Below are 14,821 nucleotides of genomic sequence, written 5' to 3'. Positions count from 1 at the left end.
CTACAGGCCCCATCACCTGGTCACCTGATGGTTTTAGTAACCACTGGTGATTTTTGTAGAGCCATGACTTCACTGAGAGTTGCATCTGGGTAACTCCTGATTCATTTCTATACCTGCCTATCATTTGTATACCTTCTGCCTTTATTAGCTGGAATTCCCCTATGAAGAACTTGTCCCCATTAACAATTTGATTATGCTAAGTACAGTCCAGATTGGAACAACAAAATAAATACTTGATCAAAATGAAATTTAAGATAGATTTCTTACTGTGAGACTATAAACTGTGTATGTTTACTTCCACTTTCTAATCTGCTGTCTTCAGTATCTCATTGCCTAAAGCAAGTTTAATTCTGCCCTGTATGTACTCTTTGTGTGTTGGTATTCTAAATGGTACTCTACAAATGTGCTGAGTGAGGGGTTGGAAATCAGGAGCATGTCTTTGGAGGCTTCCCTGCATTGGTCTGTGCTTGTTCCAGTAGAGGAGGCAGGGCCAGCTGGCGGGTGCGTTGGGGCTGCTTCCTTGTACTAGTCTCTTTCCTTTTGTGCCTATTTGAAATTTTCTATAATAAAAAATTTGAAAATAGTAACAATAATAGAAAAATATATAAATCTCCATTCCTAACTCTGGATAATTCCTGATTGGCCCACATATTCATTTCTATACCTGCCTATTGCAGTCTCAGGTTGGGGAATTTCTCCCGAAGTTTCTGTCACCTTGGCTCCACTTTGTTTGAAAATATCAACACTTTACATATAGCCCATACATGGTCCACTGGTACATAGACTTTGGAGACCTCCCACTCTTCTTCCCAGTCATTTCTCTTGAGGAAGTTTCCTAAGCATCGCTTGCCCTCTCTGTACACTCAGATCAGATGTCCTGAGCACACACATGGCCTGCAAGCTTTAGCTGAACACTTTTCTCTCCTGCCATTTTCAGTTTAAAGCCCTCTTGGCAGATCAGCAGGCCTTGGAGTCAGCTTGTTAAACCCCACATGGGGAGCTAAGCTCCAAGATGACAAACCACAGTAGTTCTGAACACTGAAGCACAAAACCCAGACTTCATTCATGTTTCTGGGCACTCCAGTAAGTTTAAGAGGATATCATGAAAGTATGTCTCCAAATATGTTTTGAAATAAATTTACTAATAAAGTAAAAGAATTCCTTTTTAACATCTGGCTTATGGGAGAGCAGAAGAGGAACTTCCTGGTGGTCTGAAAAATCAGGCAAAGGACACGACACTGTCCTACCTAGACAGTCACTGCTGACACAGTTATTCCAGAGAGTGGTTTTTCCAAGAGAGGCTTGAGATTGTCAAGCAAGAGGGGAGAGAATCTTGGATGCTGAGAAGTACCTATTACACCAAAGTACCTCTCAGGCTGCTACTGGCTTCATGAGAATATTCAGTACCTGCCAGATGTAAGACATATTTTAATGCATAAATCCTTCAAATGCACCCAAAAGCCATGGACTTAGAAAACACGGAAAAGGAAGATTAAATGTCCCAGAAGCAGCTAATACAACAGAAAGAAAACCACTGGGAGAGAAATAGTTTTTGCTCTGTTTCCTCATCTTACTATCAGGAGGGTTACCTGGATCCCCTTTCCATTTGATTCACTGACATTCTTTTCATGACCTTCCTTTTCTAGGCCGTGTCTGTCCTCCTTCCTGGTCCTTGTCTGTTATTCTCAGCCTGCCCACTGGACAAGCTTCTTTTCCTTTCACAGTCTCCCATCTCTGTACCAGTACATATCGTGCCTGTTTGTCCTCACATAACAGTGGCTTTCCTTAGACATCAATCACTGAGGCAAACTTTTTCCTGCCTGCAAATAAGATTTTTAAAAGGACTTGCTTCCTGCCTGTCATCCCTAGAAATCCCTGTAGATACCCTTGATGGCTCCTTAAAAACTGCAGAAAGTACTTAGGTAATATAATACATGGTTTCACTTTTTAGCTAGTCATTCCTCTCCTTTCTAGTCACAGTCTTGTGGACCGTCATTTAAACCAGCATTTCCGGATACACGTAATTATTTATGTCCATAAACTACAGACAGCATTGCATTGTATATTTTCCCTTTGGGTTTTAAGAATTTTCCTCTTCCCCCAACTATTGTGTTTATTTGGTGGTTTTATTTGGTGGTTTGTTTGTTTAGTTCTCTCTTTTTCTCTCACAACCATCAATATTTTTCTCCCAACTAAAGATACTTTCATGACCAACTTGGAAAGCCCTTGAGCCGAAAGATTCAGTTACTGCAAACAACAATTCCCAAAGGTTTCCCAGAACGTGAGGGCAAATGAAAGGCCCATTCTTCCTCAGGCTGTCTGTCCCCCTCTGTCTTGTCACGGGGTGGGGCAGAACACATCGGGGGAGGGCAGGGCAGGCTGGTTCTGGGCTACCTTGACCACGCCTGCACCTCTGCTCTGCCAGGCTCGAGCCTATGTTACTAGTTTCTGGAGGGGTTCAGGCATTTATCAGCGCAATGACTTCATATCATACTCTCCATGATCATCTATTTAACATTCTCAGTATTGATTAGTGGGCCTGCCTGGGTCACTTACTCACCAGTGCACTGAATCAGCAGCTAGCTAGTTCATGTATGTCACAGTGCAGTTCCAGGGCCAGTTCTAACCATCACTGCATTTCAGAAGGGGAGCTCCGCCAGTCCATCCGCCCCGATTTCATGGCTTTTATCTCTAATCTTCACATCTTTGAAGGCCTTTCGTGAATGATGTGCCTCCCTGCGGGGGCAGATCACTGCTGAAAGGAGATCTGTGCTGTCTCCGCTTTCCTTTCTGTGTCCTGGGAGCTTTAGGCTAACATCTGTGGCCCCAACCAGACCTCATCAAACCTCTTATTCAGAGCCATCTTTGAAGTCGCTGACACTTACTCTACACCTCCTGTGTGCCAGCTGCCGTGCCAGACCTGTTCCGGGGTCAGCACAATAACCCCATGAGATTCCTAACTGCCATTTTAAACGTGAAGAAAGTGAGGTTCACAAGCCATTAAGTGGCAGGGCCAGGATTCACACGTAGGTCTTTCTGACTTTTGTGGCAATAAAACAGCCTATTTTACCCTCACACGGAAAGCACCTGAACTCCCCATACAGCATTCGGCTACACTACCCTAAGAGTGTTGTTGCGAAGACAATCCACGCTTGGGAGCACAATGAAATGCTTCAAAGCTCTTCAGTCAGCAGAGGTCAAGGCTAAGAGGAATACAACCAGGTTTCTGAAAACCATGGCAAACGTGATCTATTGTCATATTCAATTATTAAGCATCAGCAGTGTTCAAGTTGCTGTATTCAAAGACACAGACCTGCTTACAATCTAAGTAAGCAGATTTACACAGAAAAAACAGCAACTACTTGGAAACAGCTTAGCACTCTGTTGGTGCCGAATGAATGGTGAAGGCAGTAAAAAGGAGAGAACCTGGTGGACTGTTTTGTCAGGGGTAACCCCATGGAGGACATGGGGATTGTCGGGAGACTAGCACTTAGATTGGCAGCAGATAATCCTAGGCAGAGGAATCTGCCCTAGCAAGTACATGTGGTAGTTGAGGAACACTCAGGGGACAAGGCTGGTTGTAATGAAGGGGTCATGTGGAGTGTTTGTGGAAAAGGCTGGCGTAATCTCTCAGCTAACAGCATTTGGACTTTATTTTTCTCATAGTAGAGAGCCACCAAAGTTGGGAGGAAGGGGCGGCGAAGGCGATTCCTAAGTAATATTTCAAGAAGATTTAGCTAACCGTGATATACAGACTTACTCATCAAATCTCAGAATACTAAAAGAAGTTAGTCTTGGGAAAAATAAATGAATCCCCTAAGTAAATAAATTGAATTTATACATACATACATGTGTGTGTGTATTCCATTACACAGTAGGTAAATGATGAAACTCATTACTCCAGGAGAGGTCACGAACAGAGTAGATCAGCTCATGAATGATAAATCAGAGTGTGCAAGGCTATGACCCTGACCTTTAAAGTTACTCTCATTGGCGCCCATGATCTACCACAAAGCCTCCCCTGGTACCACCGTCAGAGATGGACCGCTACAAAACCTCATGGCCTCCTGTTTTATGGAAAACAAGGCCAAGTCCCTTAATATGAGCAAATGGTTACTTATATTAGAAAGCAAGGCTGGACTTGTGAGTAGATGGCATTATCTTCCATCCATGGAATATGATCTGAGAGGCTCAAAGACAAACTTCTGTCTGAAAGTATATTCCTTATCACTTATAACACTTTAATCTTAAACCATACTACTAGAGATAGATTAAGTCTTGAAAGTAATTGGGGGAGGGAAACAGTAAGAGTCCCCCATTACTGTACCTAAGAAATTTTAAAGTATAAATATCCTCTGATTAGGAAGTCATACTCCTTGGTATTATTTATCCTTGCATTTGTGAGAAACTGCACATAAACTTGGCATAATAGCAAAATAGGAAACCAGAGGGTAAGTCATCAGAGCACTGGCTAATCAAAATCAAGCACCTACCTACAAATGGAGTACTCTACAGCCACTAAAAAAATAAAGCCACTGTGTAGTTGCAAGGGAAGATCTCATAAAGACAAGGTGCTCTCAGTGAAGTAAGCCAGGCAGAGAAAGACAAATACCAAATGATTTCACTTATTTGTGGAGTATAAAAATAAAGCAAAACAGAAGAAACAAAATAGCAGTAGACTCAGAGACACAGAGAAGGGACTAGATGTTACCAAGGGGTGGGGGTTGGAGAAGAGGGGGAAGGGGATAAAGGGGCACAATAATGCACAGTCACAAGGTAGTTTGGTCACAGGGATGATAGTACAGCCCGGTGAATACAGTTAATGACTGTAACATCTTACTACATTGACAGATAGTAACCACACTAGAGGGGTGAGGATTTAATAACATGGGCAACCGTTGAACCACTGTGTTGTATATTTGAAACCAATGTAAGATTGTATATGAATGATACTTTAATAAGTAAAAAGGCAAGGTGCACAGGAGTATGCTTAGCATGCACTGTTTGAGTGAGGAAGATGCACAGCCCTCGTAGACTCTTGGCCATCCAAGAGACTGGCCGTAGCAGTCACCTCTGGGAGGGAGACTGCCTATTCTCTGTACTCTACTTTTTTTACTTTGTCCTCTCTGTTACCCATTTTTCCAAAGTAAGTCCCTGTTAATATAGAGGTTCTCCTGAAAAGGGGGAAACTTTAAGACTTATGAACACCTTGTGAGAAATGGTGGCCTTGATGAGAGGAATAAGCCCCTCAAAGAATGGATCTGTGAGGGGGTCTCCTTAGAGCAGTCAGAGCAAAAGCCTGGCCACCTTGGAGGTCGGTCCCCCTGTGTTCTCCCCAGAAAGGGCATTTGACTTGGAGGAAGGGTGTTGGCGGTGGGGTGGGGGGGGCGGTATGTGAGTTGTGTCAGAGCCTGTCCAGCCCCCAGGGGTCTGAATTTTCAGAGCATGTCCCAGTATTCATCACCCCGCATGGAAGTTTGAGACGATCCCTTTGGCTGCTGTGTGGAGAACAGACTGCAGTGGAGTAAGGACTGAAGCAGGGTGATCATGAAGGAAGCTAGGTGCAGTCCAGGGAAGAGACGGAGTCTGTGCAGGGAGGCAGCAACAGAAGGAGCTGAATTCTGGGTTTATATTTGATGGGAGAGGTGACAGGGTTTGCTGATAAATTGCCTGCGAAGTCAAAGATGACTTAAAAGTTTGTGGGCTGAGCAACTGGAAAGAGGTAATTGCTACTTAACTATGATGGGAGAAGACTGGGAGGAATGGGTTTGATCACTGGGCCCTAGAATGATACCCAGCTGAGAGTGTAGAGCACATGGAGATAGAGCATGGTCAGGGCTCATTGTCTTTCCCAGGGAAACGTGGACCTGGGGCCAGCAGTTCCTCCAGGGATTTTGGTCTGATGTTGACAAGGAAATCCTTGTGCTAGGATCTGAATCTCCTGAGTCATCTTCAGCCTCTTTGCCCACTTTGGCCAATTCTGTAAACCTTATCAAGAAGCTTGAGAGGAAAGGCAACAGTGAGCTCAAAGAGGATAGTCCTCTGCTTTTTAGGTCCCTGTGGGATTTTTTCTTCCTAAAAAATCCATTTTTATCTGTTTACTTTTGAGTTTAAGGAAAAAGAAAGAGGATTGAATTTACTAAATTGAACGAACTCTAAGGTTTCTTACAGCTTTGAAACACTGGGGTAGTAAAATCTTCAAGACTTCATAAGTATGTGCCTTTATGATAAACCCACAGCCCTGCCCAAGGAACTTGCCTACCATCTGTGAAAGGGAAGGACACGAGTCTTGCCTACTTTTCCAGTCTTAGCAGAAACCAAATAATACACAGTGAGTGTGAGAGCTTTGAAAGGGGCTGTACAAAATGCCAAGAGTCTCATCACTAGGATTGTACAGGGTCTCTCTGAAAAAGAACAACTTCAAGCCCTTAAAGTAGAATGTGAGGGGCTTCCTTAATCAGTTTGCTTAATCAATCAGAATGACCCAAAATACAAGCTTAGGTTAACATACGCCTCCTAGATTAGGGCTACTCAGGGCAGGCTGAGCAGATGTGGAGACAATCCCAGCCTGATTACTGTACCTCAGCATTTAATCATCTCTCTTCCAAGGGCAGCCGGCTGACTTAGACTCAGGGCTTGCTGGGTTTCCAGGCCACCGGGCCCCTCCCCCTGTCCCTTGCCATGGCCATAAAGGCTGCTAGGTCAGAGACACTGAGACGATTTATTCTAATCCCATGTCAAAATGGCTGTGTGTGTAAGAGAGATTCTAAAATCCCCGCAGTGGGAGGGAATGCATTTATTTAAGGTGGAAGTAGACTGAAACTGCATGTTGAAAATAATGAAATTGGGACTTCGAGCATTTGAGGTTATGAAGTGAGCCCTGTATATGGAATTTCGCCCTCTGAAAAGCTTTCAGATACCATGTAGTCACTCACCAGTTATTCACCCTCAAGGCAGCTTTGGGAGTCATTTCATCAGCCAGTTGTAGAGGCCAAATTTACTCTTTCCCTGATTGTGAGGTGATGTACAGAATATGAAATCTTTAAAAATGGTTTTATTTGGAAGATTCCTGAGTGTAATAGTTTGTGTTACTGTTTTCTAGCCTGGGAACTCCCATTCTCAAACAGCCAAATCTCTCTCAGGCTCACCAGCTTCAATCACTCGGTCCCTGGGAGGGACACCTGTGATATCTCAGAAGGCAGGTTTCATTTGTGAATGTAGGAAACATTTGTCAAGCACCTGCAGAGAGCTGGAGGCTCAAAGATGGAGACTATCCCTCTGTTAGGGAACTTAATTCACCTTGGAGACAAGCTGTACACACAGTGAAAAAGAATATGACCATTGCCTCCATGGAGGTCAGTACAAAGTGCTGTGGGGTCTCAGAAGAGGAGCTAAAACACTGGAGCTGACTGTTGAAGGAAGAATAGGAGCCCATTCAGGGAACCTAACAAGGATGGTCATCACACAGAAGTTAGCAGTGTGTGCAGGTCATGGAGACGTGCGCGGGGAGGACCTTAGTCAGATGGTTCCCCTGGCCTGTTGCCTCTGAAGCTATGTTAAGACCAACTGATGGCACTCCTTGTGCCTCACACTGTGGGGAACAGAACAGGCACCAGGGTCAGGCCTGGCCTTGAAGGAGCCCACAGTCAGGCGGAAGGCCTATCTACATAAATTAACTGGGGCAAGGCAGATACCATGCTACTGCCCCAGTGCTGCCTGAGAACCCAGAGGAAGCTGGGTACTGCAGAATATCAGAAAATATTCTGATAATTCGGTACTGACTGGCGCTGGGATGCAGCAGGTTTCCAAGAGGAGGGACAAATGAACCGGGGACGCTGTTAAAGGGGAAGGAGTGGAGAGAAGGGGTTCAGGTAATGAACAACCTGAGCAAAGGGCTAGGGAAAGGAGTGTGAGCACTGTGCTGGGGAGGCCAGCGTAGTTCAGGGTGGTGCCTTGAGCACAGGGTGCCTATGGGGAGGGCGGGAGAGGAGACTGCGGAGCTCGGCCAGGGCAAATCACAAGAGGTCTAGAACACCATGCCAGACATTTGAATGTCATTGTAGGCTTTGGGAACCTTTTTAACATCATGGAATTTGAAAAGTTTGAGGTAGAGGAGTGACGTGTTATAGAAGGGTGGCACAGATGGCAGGGAGGGGTGAGCTGGCAAAGGGATTGACTATAGAGAAGTTGAAGAGCCATTTGCAGCAAAGTTCTGGGCGAAAGAACTGGAACCCCACGGCTCTCTGAAGCCCCTCGGCCTGCTTTCCTCCCAGCCTCAGAGAGTGTTGTGTGTGTGTCTGGCCGCCTCTCCTCTCGTCAGGCCCGGGCATCTCAGGAGTGAGGGGTAGTGGGCCAGGCCTTCCATTCCTAGTAACCTGCACGAGGGTGAGCCTCGATTTCCAAAGATGACTGTCACCAAAGCATCAAGCCCCATTTCATGTTGCATCATCAAATACTTATCCCTAAACTGGCAAGGCTTACCTGTGGAAAATAGATGCAATTTAACATGTAAAATAATATTTTGTTTGAATCTTTTGTATTAGAAAATATTCTGATAAAATCTCTCTTTAAAATTAATTTTTATTTTCATCAAAGTGATATATGGTTTTAAATGTCAAAAAGGAGTAAAAGGAGACTGTACCCCAGAGGCAACACTTCATGGTCTTTTTTCTGGTATGTATCTTTACTGCTCTAAATAATAATCTTATATCATTATTTCTTAAATTGATATTACCACAGTTTTTTGACAACTTGGTTGCTCTGTTTATATTTTAACTACATAAAAATTGTTCACTGCCAAGACAAGTATATTACAGTTATTATGGTTAATACTTGTAATCACCAGTTCTACCCTGTTCTAGAAAAAACCCTCTTGGTATAGTTTCCCATGTGATCATGCCGTTTCCCCTCTCTCCTACTCACACTTGCTGCACAGCCTTAGTCCTGGGCCCCTCGCCTGCCCCAAAGCTCTCTGTCTCTGTCTCCTAGGTATCTGTCTCCAAGATCCCATGACTACTTCCTTCTGAGTTTTCTCTCCTGTTTCTGTGGAGAGAAACATCCGTCAAAGCTTCCTGAGAAACATACATGGGTGGCCAGTGTTTAGTTCCCTTGCAATGCTGAAGACTGTAATCTGCCCCCACACTTAACTGATTTCGGGTATCAGTTCATGGGCTGGATGTAGAAAATCATGGGCTGAAAGCATTTTCTCTCAGACATTTGAAGGCATTGCTCCATCACCTCTAGCTTCCAGGCTTGCTTTTGAGAAGTCCAACAATATTCTGATTCTCACTTCTTTGTATGAAACTTTTTTTCCTTTGTGGAATCTTTTAGGATCTTTGCTTTATCCCTGTTCTGAAATTTTGCAAAGATGTCTGGATCTTTTTTCATCTTTAGTGCTGTCTAGTGGGCCTTTTCAATCTGAAACTCATGTTTTTCAGTTCTAGAAGTTACAATGTGTCTTATAATTTCCTTCCTTCTGTTTTTTTCTGTTCTCCCTAGAGTTCTGTTTTTATCAGAGGTTGGACCACTTCAGTCATATTTACTCTCCTGCTTTCCATCTTTTAATCTTTTCTGCTCTCTGAAAGATTTCCTTGATCTTATTTTCTCATTTTTCTTAGGAATGTTTTATCTATGGAAGTTTTTAATTTTAAAATTTTTCTCACATTTTTTTAATAAAAGCATCCCATTTTCAAAAATCTCCTCTCTCTAAAGATATTAGAGTGTTGGGACATCTGTTCTTGTTTTCTGCTGCCTGCCACATTGTCTGCTACCCCTGTGCTCCTTACGAGGGAGAAGCCGGGATGCTGATTGTCAGGCTGTGCTGGGCAGGGCTGGCTGGCCTGGAGACCTTGGGGTAAGTCTTGGCATGGCAGGCCAGACTTTTCATCGTGTCCCCCACGTCCCTGCATGACAGATGTCACTGCATGCTTTTTCTTGGGCCTCTCCAGGTCAGTTTCTTGGTAGAGTGGGGTTGGTAGGACTTACTGGTCCTGTCAGTTGAGTACAAACTTAGGCCTGACGTGTCTCACCCGTCTCCTCCTCTCTCTGTGGTGGCCGGCCCTCCGCAGCCGGAGTCCTCCCTGGACCCGGGAGTTGCAGCTTTCACTTTCTGATAGGTCAGAAGCACTTTACGTTAGCTTTGCATCTTCCAAAATATGTTGACATCCCTCATTTACATACTTTTTCCTCCCTTCACTATAATTTTTACCTTCAGGAAGAAGAGATTAGGATGTGCATTAACTAACGGGAAATCTTTTTTTTTAATTATATGAAATTATCAACTTTGCTTTCTTAGGAAGGACTTGCCCTTTTCTGAGATTACATGCCCTCTTCATTTGTGTTAACCAACCCTTCTACTATGTAATAATAGTGGTGTTTGGAGCTAGTTGTGGTCTTTTTCTTAAGTTAATCCGAAAATGTATTTTTAAGTGTTATCTAAATAAATCTAATACTTTGTGAAATCTAAAATCAGAAATCCAATAATCAAGCTTTTTTGTTGTTAATAAGCTGACTCTGAAGGGGAGGGACAGTGGCCAGAAAACAGAATTGAGGGAGCAGTTTATTCAAACTGAGAGAAACTTGAGCATAGGCAGAAAGAGGGTTAAGAAGGCAGAGCAGAATATCAAAGAAAATTACTGGTGGCCTCTCTGTGACAGGACAGGCTTGGAGTTGGAAGGAAGAGGATTCGTGCTCATGCTTCCTTAAGTCGGAAGCATTTGGGGGTCATCTCTTGGCAGGCTGGGGAGGCCCTGCCCTGAAGCAAGTTTCCACAATTTCACCAAACTTTTCTTTACTGATAGACAGTCTGTTTTAAAGAATTAAAGTGGTGTGTGAGAGGGATGTTTTTGTGTCTGAACAGTGGGTGTGCGATTATCTGAGGCTGCAGCCAGTGACTCTGAAGGGCTGGAGCTGGTTGCCCTGTCCAGCCAGCATCTGGGAAGCCAAGCCTGACCCCCACCAACAGTCTCCCCTTTTCTCCCCAGGACTGGTCCAGATCCCTGTGAGCATGTACCAGACTGTGGTAACCAGCCTCGCCCAGGGCAATGGGCCAGTGCAGGTGGCCATGGCCCCTGTGACCACCAGGATATCGGACAGCACAGTCACCATGGACGGCCAGGCTGTGGAGGTGGTGACACTGGAACAGTGACATGCAGCCATATCATGGCATTGTTTTCTAGTCTACTTCAAAATTTTTTTACACGTTTGCAGAGGTGCAATCAAATGGAATTAAGTCTCTCGACTTTGGAAGAAAAGTTTTGTTAACCTTTTTCTAAAAAGGAAGAAAGGCAGTGGATTTTAGAATTGCATTTTTTAAAGCACCACTCTTGAATTCCTGGGATTGGTGGAGAAAGATACTGCGTTGTCAATTTCACTGTCCCAAAAAAGCCAAATTGTGGCAGGACTTCTTTTTGCGGAAACGTGTGTATACTTACGTGTGTGTACGTGTGAGTGTGAATATATGTATATGTGTACATATGGATATACACATTTACATATATATATATAAAAAATATATATGTGTGTGCATATATATATATATATATGAAACCCGCATGGAATTATCTGTATGAAATCAAGGTGAGCTGTGGAAAAAATAATTCACCCAGTTTAGTGGGTGTAGGGTACGTGGCCAGACACAGCCACCCAGGTTTTGTTCATACCAGGGTCATGCGTTGAGCTACTGACAAACTCAGGCGAAGGTGACCATGCCCTTCACCAAAGCTGCCTCCCAGTGGCGATCCAGAGCTCTCCCTGCTGGACTCACTGGAGGAGGAAGGCTCCAGAATAGGGTGGGATCCAGAAATTGTGTTTGCAAGGTTTGGGGCCTCGAGGTCTGGCAGCTGAGATGCTCCTCAGACTAGCCCAAGTGCTGACCTTAACACGGGCAGGGGACAGTCCGGAAAGCTCCCAGGCAGGGGCAAGAGGGTTTCCTCAGCCTCCCATCTCCTCCCCTTCCCAGGAAACCTTGATCTCATGACTATTAAAAATGTTGCTTTGGCTTTATGGTCAGTCCTGAATTGGTCCTATGAACTGAAGGTAACAGAAGTATTAAGGGTTTGAGGAGCGCATGCACACAGAGTGCTTGTGGGTGTCGGGGGGGAAAAGGGGGAGAGGCTGGAAGGGGAAAGGAAGGAGGGGGAGAAAAATCTTCGAGACCAGGGTACACCAGTGGGAGCAATTTTCTCCTTTCCTGTAACTTTCCGTAACTTAACCGAGGGCACTGGCTCAAGGAAGGCTGGCCATCACACCAGGGGGCATTAAAAAAGGAAAGGACCTAGGGTGCTGCCTGTGCTCCTGGGCCAGGCCCCACACTGCTTCCTCCTCACAGGGGTTGATTGGTCCGGGTGTTTCTCTGTAACTGTTAAACTGTGTGATTTCTCAGCTATAAGCCTGGAGTCTCCAGTGACTAAATTCACCTGACTTTTTGACAGGCCAAATCTCTCCTCCTGAGTACAGGGACAACTCTTCCTCCCTCCTCCCTGGCCTCCATGTGTGGTAGTGTATTTAATGTTTTTTTTAACGCAACATTAAAAGATTCTTCATGTCTTGCTCAGCCTTTGAGAAAAGTTTCAGGTTCTTGTATTTGTTTGTTTTATATAAAATTATCCAATGTTCTTTGTATGTTTTTTTCTGTACTTAATGGCGGGGAGGGAAGGGAAATTTACATATAAACAGTCCTAGTTCTACAATTTGTTATTTTTTTAATTATTATTTTTTATCATCATTGTGAAGCTGTCCAGGGGCTTTAAAGTCCATGTTCCTTTGTGGTAAACTAACCTCCTAATAGTTTGAGAAATTGCCAAGAAGAAGAAAAGCAAAACCCACGTAGCAGAGCATGGATTCTGTGTTGTTTTCCATTCTGTCTATTACTGCCTCATTCAATAAATAATTAACAGTGTGGCAACAGGAGGTGGACCCGTTCATCTCTGTAGAAGCACTGGGCTCTTAGGAACTCTCTTTTGGGGTGGCTTGCTGTGCTTTGTGAAAGGCGCTTGTGCTCAGGCTCAGTGGTGTCTGCACAGCGCTCCTGCCGCTATGGAGCTCTAGAAGGAGAGTGCCAGCACGGGGTCGGGGTCTCCTCCTGTCCCTGTCACCACAGCAGTTCCACTGAATCAGCTTTAGAAAATGCTGTCTGGGGGGCTGGGGAATCAAGTTTGAAATATACTGAAGAGGGTTTGAAAACCTCTACTCTGGTAGAGTTCTTTTTTTAAGGGATTAACTGCATTCCACATTAAAATCAGGGTAAGTGAGGTGCCAATCCACCGGGGTTCTCCCACAAGTGTTGTTCAATTCTGCCGTGGATTATCTTTGAAGCAGAGACCTCAAGCCATTGTTTCCCTGAGTCCATACTCCCTGGGTTCTCTCATACTCCCTGCTTTAATGTGGCACCTGCCATCTTTCCAGCTGTACTGCCACACCCCCAGCTTCAGGCCCTTCCTAGCTGCCACTGGTTTTGCACCCCCAAGCTTGTGGGGTCTGTGCCTCAGCTGGGAATGATGCCCTTCTTGCTGCCTCCACCACTCCCTTCTTTTCGTTGGATATTTGAGTGAGTTTCTGGGGGGTAATGATTAGTTGAATGGGGAAGGCCAGAGGTGTTTTCCTTAATGACCGACGACTCAGTGCCACCTCTCCCCCTTCTTCCACAAATGGCACACTACTGATTTTCCCCAGAGAGGGTGGACCAGAGAAAGAACTGACTGCAGCCGAATCACCCAAACATCACTGCCACTGGCTTCTGAGGGACAACTGGGTTATCTGGAGCACCTTCTTATGGGGCTGGTGTCTCCCAGAGGTACCTTACTATACAGTACATTGTTTGCCTGGCAAGACCCAGATGTCATCTTTTCAGCAAGTATGTATTGGAAACTTTCTTTGGTGGGGACGATGGAGACCCTGCTTCCATTACTGCCCAGGTCGCCTTGGCTGCCTACAGAGAACTCTGCTGCCTGCAGGCTCCAGGTAGGTAAAATCAGTGAGTGAAGTGCAAGTGATTCATGTGTGAGAGGAGGGGAGTGATAGAGACGGGTGTATACTGGGGAATCTAAATCTGTCTAATGGGAGCAGCATCCCCAGAGTGCTAGTAGATTGTCACCGAGCAGGAGGAATATGGGCCCTGGAGCCCTGGCTTCAAACTTCCAAAGAAGCTGGGGAGTCCAGATTTGTGTATGAATCTCCTGCTTTCAACAACAAATTAAAATTTTTTTACATATGCTGCCTGCAAAATAAAACCCACCTGTAGCCCAGACCTCACCCCTTGGTCAGTTTTAACTTTGTGAATGCCTACCACATGCCAGGTGAATAAAGCGTGCCATTTGCCTGAGAAACGAGAGAAAACATTCATTTGAACAGGTTACTGCAATCCAGTGTGGTAATGTGGAGGGAGTCCTGCAGCAGAGCAAATTACCAAACTTTTTTCTCCTGAAGGGTGCTCTGCTTTAAGCAGTTTAGCACCGAAGTGCAGACAACGATCTGGTGCTCACAGAAACCAAGAGATGGGTAGGAATTCTTGGCTTTAAGGCCTTCATCTGAGAAGATCTGGCAATGCTGGTGACCACTGCAGTTACCAAGGAGAACCAGAGGACCAAGGAAGAAAAGGGGGTGCTTGGCTGCTGCCAGCAGGCGTGCCCTGGGTCTCACTCAGACCCAAGCAAGGCTCATTTCCAGCCGCTTCTTCCGCGGAGGAGGGCCTGCGCCTCCTGCATCTGACCCCTTCCCGCCTCAGTAATGCCCCTGAAGCGTTGGCTCCCGGCGTGGCGGGGTTGTACCAGGCCCGTGGTGGGTCCATTCGGTGTCCGCACCAAAGCCCATCAAGGAGGACACT

The 14,821-nt window shown here is 45.1% G+C and overlaps 1 protein-coding gene across 7 annotated transcripts in view; it reads left to right on the top strand.

Annotated features, from left to right (window-relative positions):
- Positions 1-12,900, top strand: part of NRF1 (nuclear respiratory factor 1) — a 152,605-nt gene extending 139,705 nt beyond the window's left edge. For 5 of the 7 annotated variants that reach the window (XM_037019545.2, XM_073238470.1, XM_037019546.2 and 2 more), the window contains 2 exons: positions 8,596-8,673; positions 10,983-12,900. In XM_037019545.2, the coding sequence (XP_036875440.1) occupies positions 8,596-8,673; positions 10,983-11,146 (242 nt within the window). In that variant the 3' untranslated portion in view covers positions 11,147-12,900. The remainder of the gene's footprint in view (positions 1-8,595; positions 8,674-10,982) is intronic. The other 2 variants (XM_037019547.2, XM_037019550.2) reach the window with 2 other exon arrangements.
- Positions 12,901-14,821: the final 1,921 nt, after the last annotated feature.

The sequence above is a fragment of the Manis javanica genome, chromosome 6 (assembly GCF_040802235.1).
Source record: "Manis javanica isolate MJ-LG chromosome 6, MJ_LKY, whole genome shotgun sequence".
Lineage (NCBI taxonomy): Eukaryota > Metazoa > Chordata > Mammalia > Pholidota > Manidae > Manis > Manis javanica.
The sequence above is the reverse complement of the archived record's forward strand: the minus strand, read 5'-3'. Positions and strand labels throughout refer to the sequence as shown.